General features: G+C 40.1%; 1 protein-coding gene across 3 annotated transcripts in view; it reads right to left on the bottom strand.

Moving 5' to 3' along the window:
• Positions 1–15,168, bottom strand: part of myo10l1 (myosin X, like 1) — a 62,598-nt gene that overhangs the window by 25,462 nt on the left and 21,968 nt on the right. Inside the window, exons 3-7 of one of the 3 annotated variants that reach the window (XM_088087853.1) lie at positions 6,000–6,158; positions 3,032–3,219; positions 1,496–1,630; positions 258–382; positions 96–109 (exon numbers count right to left, since the gene is read on the bottom strand). In XM_088087853.1, the coding sequence (XP_087943979.1) occupies positions 96–109; positions 258–382; positions 1,496–1,630; positions 3,032–3,219; positions 6,000–6,158 (621 nt within the window). Of the gene's footprint in view, positions 1–95; positions 232–257; positions 383–1,495; positions 1,631–3,031; positions 3,220–5,999; positions 6,159–15,168 lie in introns of those variants that run through there. The other 2 variants (XM_088087852.1, XM_042500880.2) reach the window with 2 other exon arrangements.

The raw sequence follows: 15,168 nt of genomic DNA, 5'->3' as shown, positions 1-15,168 counted from the left end.
ACATTAAACATTTCATCATTATTCACAGTACAGAACTGACAAATCACTCCTAATGTATTTTAAACTTGATATGAGGCGGCTGCAGACATGGTTACCTTTTCTAGTAAATCTGAAAGGTAGTGAGTCAAGGAAACAACAATGGAAACAGTTTTTCGCAAATATAGCATACCTTATTTCAAATAATAGCTTAATAATAAAAGCATGTCTTAGTACATTTAAAACAAATTAACATGTTTTTACATATATAAAAGGGATACAGTCAATGACGCAGCCTCCCTGGATGTTTCCGCCCTCGGAGAAGTGAAGTTGGATGAATTTCCCAAAGCGACTGGAGTTGTTGTTGTAAACAGTCTTTGCATTACCAAACGCTTCCATGATGGGGCTGCACAGAGTGAAAACTGCTGTTAGTGCATTTTGGTTTTATTTATCTGTGAATGCAGTATAGGATATAGTATATCCACCAAGTGCTGCAGATGCTATTTATTGTGTGTTTCTCCAAAAGCAACATTATTTGCAGATATTTACTCCTCTATGGGAAACTGACTTGATCTTTTCAGCAGTGCTCTGCTTCATATTAATATAATAACACACATCCATTAGTGCCCAGTCCAAACACTGATTACTTAGCTCTAACACAGTGTCTGGATTTGCTCACTGGTTCCCTAAAGGCTTGATTTGACTCAAGACTTGAAAACAAAATCCTTCTAGTCTTAGGTTTCGACTTGCTACATTTCTAGAACAATAAAAGACAGATAAAACCGTCTTGCACAGGTTCACACACCTTAAATTTTGAATTATTACTACCATGCACAGAGTAGATTTGATCCCAGTGTCAAAAAAACAACAATATTACATTTCAAAATGGGATTTTAATGGTTAGCATTAAAGGTGCAAAAGTGAGTCCATTCACTGATTTCTTGATCCACAGAAATTTAATCAGCAACTGTTTTTAATACTTAATTTATTGTTTTAGTCATTTTTTAAGAAAAGATGCCAATTTTTTAATGCTATCAGCACCCCAAATATGTAGATTTTCTGCTTATCTCTTTTTTATATCACTCTAAATTACTTAGCACTGAATATGTTTCCTTTTAAGCTGTTTTTTGGGCAGAAAATTCACAATATGTCTCTTGTAAACTGTGAAAGGCATTTTTTGTACCAAATGATTCATCAATGCCAAGAGAAAATAATCAGCAGGTCAGCTGATAATGAAAATAATAGTTAGTTACTGCCCTAGTCAGCATTTAGAGACCTTATAAGACTTCTGAGTACATATGACTTAATGAGTCGGGTCCTTTAAGACTTGAAACTTTCATAAAACTTGTGACATGACCTGGAATATTTTTAAGTTAGTTATATTGTCCTATTACAAAAATTAAAACTTGACCTGAACGTCTTTCGAATAACTTCAGACTTGACTCTGACTTGTCCAAAAAATCCTTTAAACAGTTCTAGCAGTATTAGTAAAGGAACACTGTACTTTGCTCCTCTGTACCTGCTTTGTACGATGGCCTGCTCCACTCGTGTACTTTTCTCTGATGGAGAAGTCCCGGCTGAGTTTTGGCTCATCACTGACAGGAACTGAAGCAACAGTTTGGTGCTCTCCGTCTTCCCTGCCCCTGACTCGCCACTGAAGGACACACACAAAACACACACACACAATTTAATTAAATACGCTGTGACCTTCTCTGACATTCCCATATCTGGATGTTTAATTGATGCTGAGGTTTGATAGCTTCAGAGATATTGCATTGACTCTCAGTCTATCTCAATGAAGATACAAAGTGAGACAAAGTGTCAGTGTAATTGAAAGCAAGACCCCACCAACAGATTAGCCAAGCAGGCCAGCAGCAGCTTTATTTAAAAGTATTATTATAAATGGAGGGTTGCCATTCATTCATCTTCACCACCAAGACTGATCCGATCTTGATTTCATCTCCTAGTTAAGTTTTACATCTGATCTTCATCACTTGTTATTTCAGCTTGACTCTTTGAACTTAATCTCAGCTCAGTCTCTCCCTAAGCACCCACTGAAATCAATATGTCTGAAACTTGGAATTGCCAGTCTACTTCCTTCAGCCTTCACTTTATTTTTCATTGTCAATAAATACATTAATTTTTTGTTAAAAACATACAAAGTGTCTGTAAGCCAAGTTAAGATATCTGTCCCCTGACCGTAGCTTTGTATTTACAGACATAGGGTGGTATCGATCTCCCTGAAAAAAAAAAAATCATACAGATAATCAGAGACATACAAAATGCATGCATAACTCTGGGTAAGTAGGACAGTAGGAATTGTTGGATTTTCTAAAAGTGGAAATACCATCACATCTAATGCATACTGGGATAGGCTGCATTCCCCTGTGATACAGGATTTAAAAGGAGGATGGATTGATGGCTTGGGCATAGGTGGATTACTGAACAGGCCTACCGGGCACAGGCCTCCAATCACAAGGACATAAAGAGGCATATCTAACCTCAAACAGACACAAAATCACCCCAATTAGGTACAAAATTACCACAAAGAGATGCAAAATGACCCCAAAAGACACAGAATTACTTGAAAATAACACAAAACAACCAAAAAAAAACCCCAATTATCCCAAAGAGACAGAACTTTTCCTAAAGAGACACACAAAATTGCTGCAAAGAGAAAAACATTTCTTCAGAGAGACAGAAAACTGTCTCAAAGAAACACGAAATTACCCCAGAGACACAAAATGACTAACAAGGAATACAAAATGACCAAAAAAGACACAAAGTTGCCTTAATAAAACACAAAACTGACTTAAAGAGACATAAAATTACTTCAGAGAGACACAAAACAACAAAAAAGACATAAAATGTCTCGAGTGAGACACAAACCGCCACAAAGTCTGTGAGTTGGCGGAGCATTTAGCATGTTAGTGCCCAGTAGCCTACTGTCTCATAAGCCACAAATGGGTTAGGGACAAACACTGATAGATGGACAAAACATTAATTAGAGTTACAGCATATTTAATGATCACAATAAGCTCCTCTTAAAGCTCACCTGATGAGGACACATTGACTGTCGTGGCGTTTCCAGATGCAGCGGTAGCATTCGTTGGCCACGGCAAAGATGTGCGGAGGGAGCTCCCCGATGTGGTGCTTGGAGTACTGTTCCACCCTCTCCGGGTCGTACAGACCTGAGATCTGCTTGTAGGGGTTGACGGCTGCCAGGATGCTGCCGATATTAGTCTGAAAACAGTTGAAAACAGTGACATTTCAGGTACTGTCTCTGTGTCATTAGTAGCTTTTATTTTATTTGGTTTATTTGCTTCTTTTCTTCTGTTGTTTTTTTCTCCACGCAGTGACACATTTGCTCTCAGGAACACATACAGTACAAATATGTGAAGCCCTGTGTTGATATTAATCTGGACTGTAGGATGAGGAAACACGTTATGATAGAGGTCTGACAGCTGAGGTGACGAGCGACAAATCACCAGATTTTTATGAGAAAGCTGAGGAGGAATCAGTGAATAACGCAGGAGAGAGGCTGGATTTCTGTGCAGCAACAGTCACCTTGCTTTCTGCACTACAAACAAAAAATCTTCAGGTCAGCATCCATCGTGTCATATTACCCTGTCTGTGCATTTTTGTGTACTACACACACAGTATATTAAACTGTGCTGAAGCACACACACATACACACACACACACACACAGACACACACACACACACACAGACACACACATAAACACATGGACACACAGTGACACAGAAAGCTGACCCACACTGCGGGGTAAATTCTTTTGATCAGCTTAAGGGAAATCCGTATATGGAAAATATTTCATCATCTAGATTAGGTCACACCCAGGGAGGCTGGTATTGTTCTGTATTCTGGAAGTATTTCAGACCTTCAGCTCACCAAGGACGTGATCAAAACATACCAGTTTCAATTGATCTCAATATCTTTTGACCACAAACAGTGAATGTTGTTTTCTCATGTTGTCAGCAGTCATGGGTCAGATGAAACCCCCAAGGCAAGGTGGGTAATGGACTTTTATGGACATCAGCTAATGCTTCTGTTCATTATGGACAGATACGCTTGAACAAATTATCACTTCAGTTCATTTCTGTGTGATTCTTGAGTCAGTTTTTGACTACACTGTATCCAGGTTTCTCTATATATGCACAAAAAACAAGACTCGTGCATAGCGTAGCGGCTCCTCTATGTCTAGTAGGAATTGCACAGTATCGTTTTTAGTATTAATCAACATTTTAACTTTTTAAATCAGGCACTGTGTTGCACTTAATAAGTATTGCACTTTATTATCTATTGCATTTGTCTCTTTTTAACTGCTGCTCAGTGTCTTTTAAATGTCTCTTTATTTATGTTTTAATTTGCATACTAGTCCAGAGAAATGTTATTTCGCTCCACTGTGTTCTTACAGATATGGATGGAATGACAATTAATAAACTTGCACTATAATTCTGAACTACTGACCATTGGTCAAGGTTAGGCCATTGGTGAGCATCTGTCACCCTAGTTTTTGTGGTGTGTCCTGCACCATCGACTCTAGCCAGCCCTTGTGGGCCCTTAACACCTTAATTTATGGCTGATTCGATATGTTGAATTGCCATGAGCTGTTGGAGGCCGGTCAGTCCCTGCAGGATTTTAAATACAGCCAATCCATGAGAATTCTGCATGACCTTGCAATTTTGTCCAATTACTGCAACCCACTGCAGAATTTGGCTATAAAAAAGGGATAAAATCTAATTTCATTGTAGAGCTGTGCACAGTGTATTGATTCACTCAGCCCCTCTATCTTTTGATTTTTCATGAGACTACTGCTGCTGGACTGGAGCTCTGTGCCTAGGAAAGTTACACACACACACACACACACACACACACACACACACACACACACACACAGAGAGAGAGAGAGTGACAGGGCTACCTGTTAGCATCACAGAGGTAACATAACCCAACGGTTATTAATGGGTTAAATGACAGAGCTGAGCCGTTTCTGTGTCAGTGGCGGATTAACAGCTTGGGGTCTGATGTTAACCACTACTTCGGGGCATTTGCCCAAGTGGCAAAATATGACGAGAAAAGTAGTATAATAAAGTAATAATTAACATAATAATAAGCTCAGAATCCTATTTTTGCCATTATTTGCCCCCACAATTTCACTGCAAAAAGAATGCCTAAAAACTTTTTTGAAAAACCGCAATGACGTCAACAACAATCTCAAAAACAGCCAATGAATTCCTGGATTGAATGTTTGGTGAGTAAAATCACTCTGACTGGCAGCTCAGCTCAGTGAGCGAGAGGAGAAACAGAGGTGAGGAAAGTAGACAAACAGCTGATGTCAAGAGGCGAGAGATCAAAACACACTTGTCGTAAAAGGTACAATTATTTTTTTAACCATTGAGCTCTGATTGATTGTGTTGTTGTTCACTAGCTCACTGTAAATATTCTTTGTTGTTTCAAAATCTGCTGGCAGAACATATGTGTGAATTGGCAGTTAGCTGTAGTCTTTGTGCTCAAGTGCAACTTTTTGGCTGAGACACAGGCAACATGAGGCGATGTGAGGTGACGCAACAGTTGGCCTCCGTTGTCACTAGTCTGACATAGTTTGGTGTGTATGGATCTTTAGTGTTACCATTCAGTTTCTCTCTACAGCAAAAATATGTGTTGATATTGTTATTCTTTGTCCCCACTGGTGTCCCCATTTAACCAGGATTAAAATCTAAAGGACTCCATTTTTAAAGAAGTGGAGTTCAGTTTGTTTTAACAGTTGATTTGATTTCCCACAATATTCTCACTTTATAGTCCTTTTACTCTCCGCCTCTTCAGCTTTCCTCTCAGAGCAAACGTGTCTCATAAGATGATTTGTGTTTCCCACTAAAAGCCTCATGCATGTGAGATTACTGGAAAAGGGAAAGGCGAGAGCATCAAGACATAATGTACACACATGCTTGGCCACACACACCTGCACACTCTTACGCACACGTGTCTGAGTGCACTTACGTAGATGTTATCCTTCTGGTAGCGCTGGTACAGGTTGTGCATGATAGCGGCCTCGTGCAGCTCAGCCAGCGCTGACATGTCCTCCACACCATCGATGCTGGACTGGTGCATCGCGTACACCCGCTCCCTGGTGACCTCGGCCTGCTGCAGGTACAACACCTGGGAGACAACAAGAAGTACAGACTGTCACTTATCATCCCGGGTTTCTATCACAAATTTGCACAAAATATAACATTTGGAGATGCATGGTTTTTACAAACAGGTTTATTTCTAATGCACATCTAAAATGTGACGAACTAAAAGTTTATTTTATTTAGTAAAAAATCAGATATAATGTCTTCGATAGTGAGGAGCTGGTAGGCAGTTAGTTTTGGACAGAGCCAGGCTTATAGTTTCCACCCGTTTCCTGTCTTCTTCCTGTCTTAGCTCACCTGGTGATGGCTGTAGCTTCATATTTAGCATACACTAAAGTGGTGTCGATCTTCTCTCCCAACTCTAAGAGAGAGTGCATTTACTAAAATGTCGAGCAATCCATTTGCAACATTTAAGTGTGTACAAGTGTTGTTTCCCTGTAAAATATCACACACACACAAAGTGATGGATGGCTTTGCATCATATATCATGCTGGCGTTAGCTGACATTGTGTGTGTCCTCAAGGTCAAATGGGAAAAATAATCATCACAGTACTTCTTTCGAGATAAATATGATACTTGACTTTCATTTGTTATGCTGGCAATGCTGTCTACTGGATAATAAAGGTGCGTTGATCAGAGTGAAGGGACAGGCCGGTGCTTTAAAAAGATGCCAGCATTGTGAGGTCTTTCCATTTTTGGTATGAACAAGCTAATTGTGATGCAACATGACGAAAAACACACACAATGAGAATACAAAGCATCGCGGCTCTTCTTCTAACCAGACCCCAGTCTCATCTATGTCATCCATCGCCATGGCAACTGGAGAGAGTAGGGGACAAGGCGGGTGGGGAACCCGTCTGTGGGAGGGGACGAAGAAGAAACAGGAGCAGAGACGCAGAAGAAGAGAGAGTAACAGATCTGATCTGGCAGGTGAAAGTAGCCCGGCGTGTATTCATGTCAAGCACACACACATGCTGCTACGATGGTCCTTCTCTCTTGCAGTACACACGCACACACACACACACACACACACACACACACACACACACACACACACACACACACACACAGATATACAGATAATTAAAGTCATTCTATTTCAGCATAAAGGTCATTCATTTCAGCGATATCAACTTGTCTAAGAATAGAAATCATGGCCTTTACAATACTCGGTTGTTAATATGTCAGCTTAGTCTCACAGTCAGCCTCCGCCCTGTGTGTGTGTGTGTGTGTGTGTGTGTGTGTGTGTGTGTGTGTGTGTGTGTGTGTGTGTGTGTGTGTGTGTGTGTGTGTGTGATGCTGTAACAGATGTGTTGGGAGTCTGTGGAGAGTGGCAGAGGGGCACGCTGTAGGCATTCAGACATCTTGTTCTTAAATAAATCTGTTTCACTCCAGTAACAGTGTCTTGGCTGCACAGAGCTGTTGTGTGCGGACGGCTCTCTCAGGGCGAACAAACTCACGGCAGTTTCATCGTTTGCCAACATGTCTGCATGTAAAATGTTGCTTGTGGCCGACAAATAGAATCTTGTGCACTATATGTTGTAGTCTGTGCATTTCTCTCTCATGTCTTGTAGGCGTTTTGTGAATAGTCTTTAAATGAGGGTCTAACCCATTATGTCACTAACCTTTCCGCACTCACTCAGCTGTGATGAAATGACCCAATTATCCTTCGTCCTCCATTAGAGAGAGCATAACTTACATAGCTCACCATCTTCACTGTGACCGTGTCCACATGACTCTTTGTCTTTACTTTTTTAAAACCGTGGTGCTCAATCAAAGGCACTTACATGCTGCTATCCAAGCACAATTATTTATATATATGAGTATTAGAGCCGAGGCCTTTATGAGTGTCCAGTACTGTCAGCAAATGTGCAAAAATGCTGCAACAGTAAAACTAGGCTGCAGTGTTTTTTTATAATTCAGGTTTCATTTAAAGACCCTTTCCCATCAAGTTTTTAAGCTTGTTAACATGTCCATATGATGGTTTTTTTAAAAAAAAAAAAATTATGACTATGACACATCAGGAGCATTGGCTGTGTATCTCCTCCCTGGAACTACAGCGTATCAATGATAGTCTCCAACAGACAGCGTTTCATACATCACAAAGCAGAGCCAGTCCCGTCAACTTGCGAAACAAAAAAAGAACGATTAGATGTAAGGTGCAAATCTGCCTTTCCAATAGCAGAGGAATGACGCACCTTACTCTGCCTCTGATTGGCCTATCCTGAGATTCTTACCCTAACCAGTCTCACTCCTCTTGCCTGAATCTAACCAACCCAACCAAAGGAAGGAAGCGAGGACTAGCCAGTCCTAGGAAGAGTAGCAAGGGTCATTCCTTTGATGTCCTTGGATTGACAAATTTGCAAGCCAGGTGTAGCTACACACAGTGTTTTGCAAGTCAAGTACCACTTTTACTTGTCAGAGCTTGCAATCATGAACAAGGTTTATCTCATATTCACATTATTAGCTGTTTGATAATGTAGTCAAGTCAAAGGCTCATGCTATCAATTACAATTATGTTTTTAACGTTGCAGAGTGTCAAGTAGAGTTGAAGGTTATGGACTCGTGCATATTTACAGATTGGGGCATAATAAATTAGGCATGTAGAGTTACCTCTTAGTCATGAAAGGTATGCAAGGACTTTTTCATGAAAAAAAACACATGTAAATATGTCATTTTGATAAACAGAAATGAGTTTCAGCAGGTTTAATCAATGCCAAAAGAAAATCTTAAATTTAAATCAAAGTTGATCATGGCAAATTTAAACTTAAGCCTCTTTCCCACTGCACAAAAATACTGCGAACACCTGCTAGCATCTGGCATTTTGATATAATCAGCATTCTCACTCAGGTCAAATGACTCTGGAGTGGTCACAGCATTAATGGAAACACTACACCTGCGTGAACATGCAAATTCCTCACAACACAACAACACAAATTACCATCTCTCACAGCCCAAACAGCACTCAAACATCAATCCAAATTAGTCTGCACAGAGTTTAAAAGAGAGACTGGATATGTGAGGGATATGTAAAAAGAAGAAACCATCGTAAAGTTTTCACAGGCCTCCATTCATGCTGCTTTCTACTGTTTAACTGTCTGTCACGTTGGATGTGTCACCCACCCACACACACACACACACACACACACACACACACACACACACACACACACACACACACACTGAAAGGCATACTTGTCTGCTGCTGAGTCGTGTACACAGCTCTGCTCTACTGGCAATGGGAAAGAAGTCTAGGAGTCTATAGCCTATTTTTAGCAGATTTACCAGTGTTTAAAAAACCCGCATACACACACACTAACTGTATAGTCTCTAAACTACAGCACCAGCAACAAATAAGTTTGCTTATAACTTGAAGATCTGTCGACCATGTGTTCACAGCTTGATTTTGTTGTTCCCAAGTAGCCAAAACTTAATGCAGGTTTTATTAATTTGTCCTTCCTGTTACTCTGAACCTTTGATGCTGAGGCTGGATCACTGGCAGCTTTTACATGTGTGTATGTGTGTTTACGTGTGTAGTTATGGAGGCATGGTTGTGAGTGATGAGATTCATTAACGTGCCTGTGGATCAGAGCTTTGACAGTGGTACACATGCAGAGACGCTTTCATATTGACTGTGTTACATCCAGAGCAGGTTGTATTCCTACATCTGTGAGAGGAAAAAAAAGACTGAAAGTCCCTCAAATTATTTTCAATTCCATTAGTTTAGATACGGCTTTTCTCTTCATTTTCTCACCCCATTAAATCTCTGTCTCTCCAACTCTCTCTCTCTGAGTGCCTTCATGTCTCAGACATCACCTCTCCGTCTCTCTCATCTCGCTTTCCCTTTGTACGTCATTCCTCTTTTATCCCTTCCCCCTCTCTGTCATTTCTCTCAATGTCTTCCTCCCTCACATCATCCCACTCTTCTTTAATTTACCCCCCTCTCTATCTCTCCTGCCTGCTTCTCCCACATTTCAGCCTCCAACACCTTCCTTCATTTGTCTTTTTTTAATTATTTATTGCTAGTTATTGTATCCTCCACTCATATTTAGGATGGGCCCTTCAGCTTGTTCTTTTTTTATACTGCAAGTGTTTCTGACGTATCCCTCAGTGTGTGCATGGTTCCCCTGTGTGTTCACTCAGGCAGACTCACTGTAATGCCTAAATGGCTGAATCTGGGACCCCTGCCTATAATTGAAGGCTTACTGAGAGCCATTTCAATCAGAGTCAAGCATGCCTTTGGTAAATTATAGCGGAACAGAAGATAAGGCTCCTCACACACTCACACACACACACCACACCAGCATGTGTTGAAGGGAGGAAGGACACTGAAATAGAAGCCTGGTTGTCAAAATTCACCTCTACTCGTCTCATTTCCCTCCATTAATTGTAAAACGTGTCATAATTCTCGGTGCCAGAGGACAATCATCGTCAAGGTTATTTCTAAGACGTTAGAAAGTTCCCTCTAGAGCCACAGAAGACAGTTAACAAATGAACAATTTTCCTTTATCTCTTGTGTTTCCCTTTTTTTATCATTCTGTGTCCCCTCTCTAAATTCAGACGTTTTTTCGGGTCTGTGAATGTAGCAGCATTGAAACTTTTCATGAGTTTTTTTTCACCTCAGCAGCACTTTGTGTAGTTTGAGTCACAGGGTTGAAAACTGATCTGTTGATCTGATCAGAGCTGATCAGATCATATTGTTGGATGAGAGGAGGAGCTGCTACAGAGGCGATGCATGTAGACTACCAGCTAAAATAATTCGGGCACGGATGCAACGTCACATAGAGGAGCAGGGTTTTTTACCAGCTACACAGACTCTGTCTTTGCAGTTTGTGGTTTCTGCCAGCTTCTCTGTCTGTGTTGAGTTTTAAGAAATGATAATACAGTTGGTTATGCAGGGTTTAGTAGTATGTAGAACAAACAAGAAAATGTCCTAAAAAGCATATATAATATATATTTTCTTTATATTTATATATATTTTTTCCTCTGTAACACAATTTTGAATATGAAGTTATTGAAATTATAAATATAGTTTCTATCTCCATTGGTGGTCTCTCTGAAAAAATAACCCTGGACATTAAATCAAACGATGAAAGTAAAAAAATGTCTGGGTTACAGTTTGGGTTTAACAATTGCTTTTAAAGCCAAAGCTGCTTTCAAAAATAAAGGCCTTTAACGGCAGATAAAGCGGACATGTTTGGGAAAAACCATTTGGGACAGCCCAGATGCAGATGATTCAAAGAGAGGAGGGATGCTGTGAAGTGAGAAAGTGTGTCAGTGACTGAAATAAAACGCAGCTGAAGTGGAAGAATAAAAAAAAAAAAGGTTTTTGCGAACGTCTTCGTCCTCTTCTTCCAATGCCCTCTGGAGGGTTTTAACACACATTCTGCGCTTCTTGGCGCACATTAACACAAAAGCACATACAAACTGTACTGTATATGAAGCAAACACACACACACAATAAGTTTGAGTACCCAGAGAGTCTAAAATGGGATACAGCATGTTCAATAATTCATTATTTTAGAGAGGAACAGAGGAAAGACATGGAATTAGTGAGAGAAAAACACTGAGATAGAGACAGACAGAATGAGAGTAATGCAGAAGCAGAGCACGGTTAACCAACTCTGATTTCTCTTCAGTGTTACATTTCTCACTACGACATGAAGTGTGGGAGAAAAAGCTTCTTAAAGGATAACACTGGTGTTACTCAGTATTTGTATTATTGCCCAAAAAAATCCCATGAAAAGAGCAACACCAAGTGTCTTCTGTCTCTCAATACTTTTGGACATCTCTACCCATTAGGTTAACATTTTATCCAGGTAAATATTTCAACAAGTATTTGATGGACTGAAACCAAATCTTGTAAACTCATGGCTCTAAAAATGTCATAATAACTTTGGTGATAAACGATTTTCTCTGTAGTGCCATCATGAGGTTGCCATGAAATTTGTTAGTCATGTTAGAAAACAGTAAAGGTTTCATGAATAGGCTATATTAGATTTATATTGATAGGATTTCATGTCGTCTTTTCATGTGAGTAGACGACAATATTTACTCTCGCAGATGCACGCTTGTCTTCTTCCATTTTCATTTTCTGTTGCTTTTTTTAATGCAGAAAATTTGTGCATTCTTAACCTGCTTTTACACATATGAGCACACTTTCTCACACACATACAGTGCACGGCGCGGCCTTCCTGTAAAGCCCTCTGATGTCTGAAGCTGCTTTGCATGATTCAGGAGGAAAGCCAGGGGAGACAAGCCTCTTCATCTGACTTCACATATTAGCAGCAGCCAGAGTGAGCAGGAGAGGGGACGAGAGATAAAGATAGAGCGCGGGGAGAGACAGAGAGCGCTTTGGGCATAGTGACCTATATATGCTGCCGACCTCTAGTCAGTGCATGATACAGTATCACACAGTGCTGTGCGCACCTGCAGCTCTCCTCGCTGACCTTGGATCTGTTGTCGCAGACCTCCATGTGTCAGATTAGGATTGTGGAACACAGAGGAGGTAATCTGACCCTTCAGATCAGAATATATAAGAGGTTAAAGGAGCAGCCAGCAGTGTAAGTGACTTTACCGAGAAACCAAAGTGTCACAGTGAGTTCTTTTTGACCTGCTACAGGAGCCGGGTTACTAATGTGCTCATTTGAAAATGTATATAGAAAAATTGTTGTATTACAACCAGAGATGGGAATCACCAGACCTCACTTCATGATATTATCATGATACTCTTTGGCCCTGACACACCAAGACAATGGTCAGCCATAGGTCAGTATTGGGCCTACTTTACCTAGACTCTAGTTGGCCCTCGTTGGCTTTGTTTTGACTGATTCAGCATGTTGAATCGTGGTCGAAGCCCATTTGTAAATGTAAGTCTAATTGACAGTTCAGCTCAAAAACAGAAGTGAGGAAAGCAAAGAAATAATTAAGGTCAAGAAGGCATGAGATCGAAACAGACTTAATATATTCAATAAAAAATGTTCTTTCCATTGAGCTCTTTAGCAGAAATGGGCCTTAATTGAGTTATTGTTTGCTGAAGCATGGTAAATATTTGTTCTTTCAACATTAGTTTGTGTTGTGAATGTGCTAACTGGCTAACTAGCCTCTTGAATCCATCTTTTTGGTGTTCTGTGTTAGCTGGCTGTTGGCTGTAGTCTTTGGGGTGTTTTTAAATGCAACTTTTTGGCTGAAACACAGGAAATGTGAAGCAGTCGTCACTTGTGCTTTGATGTCGGTTTGATGTGTTTGGGCCTTAAGTCACGATACAGTAGTATTGTGGTTTTAAACTTCTTGTGATAGCATATGTGGCAATATATTATGATTAATTACCTTTTTTAAATGCAAACTATGTCCCCTAAGGAAACTTTGTCAACAGCTTTTTTTATCTAACTAAAATTTTCAGTCTGCCCTTCTCACACAATCATTTTTATTGCAGCAACATGTATCTGTTTGACTTTGAAAAGCAATTAATTTCATTTTTTCTAGTGGGCTACCAAAAATGTATTTGTATTTGCAATATTAATCATTTATAGAATTAAAAAAACAACATAGAAACTATGGTTTGTGTCCAAGTATTGATACAATATTGTCATGCAAAATATCACAATACTATGCTGTATATTGATTTCCTCCCCACCTCTATATATTTGACACAGCCTGGAAAAAAGAAAAAAAAACTGAGGATGTGTCAATCTGGTAACAGCGGTCACCTTGGTCGAGCAGAAACCCCACCCGAAACAGTGCTGTGCTGTAACTTCAGGGATGTAACACCTAGTCCTTCTAATGAAAATAATTACTAAACAAACATTTAAAAGTTTATACAATATATAAACATAGGAATAGGAAATAGTTCCCTGCATTGGATGGTTTGCAAAGGAATTTACTGCAAAAGGGTTAACAAAAGAAGATTCTCTTGTCAAAAACTTATAAGAAGTAACTGACTTATAAATTTTCTTTTGCCAGTTTTTTAATACCGGCCCTTGCATCACTGAAGATAACTTTAAATTGTTGAAAGAACACCAAAAATGCTAACAAAAAAAGAAGAAAATGCATATCATATTTTGCTTTCTTTCAAGTCCCTCAACATTGCGTATATGCAGTGTAAAATAAACTGGAGCTGTATACCTCTAAAAGTACCCGTTGTTATTTCGTCTGCCAGCAATCTTGTTGGATTTGGGAAAAAGAGGTTAATAACAAGCTTTAACTCTGTTAATACCTTCTCTGCCCCACAGCAGCCATTCAGCACTGGGGTGTGTAACACCTTTCATATGTCATCATCCTTTAAACCCACACTCATCCCACCCTGAGGGGGATCTCTGCTGCATTTTCCACAGATAAGGGACACTGCAGAGAGACAGGGATGCTGAGAGACAGACAGAAGGCAGGAGACAGATAGTGAGACGTGTGTATGTGTTTGCATATCAGAGTTAAGTTAATCTCATTATATGACACTAACAGTGTGAGTAACTACAGGGTCCTCGGAGGGGTAGAAATACGAAACTGTGAAGACAAATGAGGGTCAGGAGATCACACAGCGACATCAGCATGTTTCTGCACCAAATCAGACAAAATGAATCATTTCTGCACTTTTCATTTGAAAGAGTATGTTGGTTTTTCTGTGTTTGTGTTTGTGTGTGTGTGTGCGCAAGTCTGTAGTCATTTAGTGTGTGCACAAGGAGTAAGGCATCCCTGCAGCATGTTCTGTGCTCGCGTGAGCTTTCGCTGCAGCTTTTACGCTAACTACTGAAATCCAGGTCACATAACACACACACTGCCCATAACTCATCGCTAACGTAACTGTGTGTGCATACATGCATGTTTTGTGCATGGTCGTGTGTGTGTGTGTGTGTGTGTGTGTGTGTGTGTGTGTGTGTGTGTGTGTGTGTGTGTGTGTGTGTGTGTGTGTGTGTGTGTATCTAAGTGTGGGGATGCAGGTGTGTGTTGACTTCTCTCTGCATGTATATATTTTCCCATGTGCAATGCAGTCCTGTGTGGGTGTAAATGTGTGCCATAGCTATACACTGAGTCATCACATG

The sequence above is a fragment of the Plectropomus leopardus genome, chromosome 14 (assembly GCF_026936395.1).
Source record: "Plectropomus leopardus strain MGB_pleo_1.0 chromosome 14, ASM2693639v1, whole genome shotgun sequence".
Taxonomy (NCBI): domain Eukaryota; kingdom Metazoa; phylum Chordata; class Actinopteri; order Perciformes; family Serranidae; genus Plectropomus; species Plectropomus leopardus.
The sequence above is the reverse complement of the archived record's forward strand: the minus strand, read 5'-3'. Positions and strand labels throughout refer to the sequence as shown.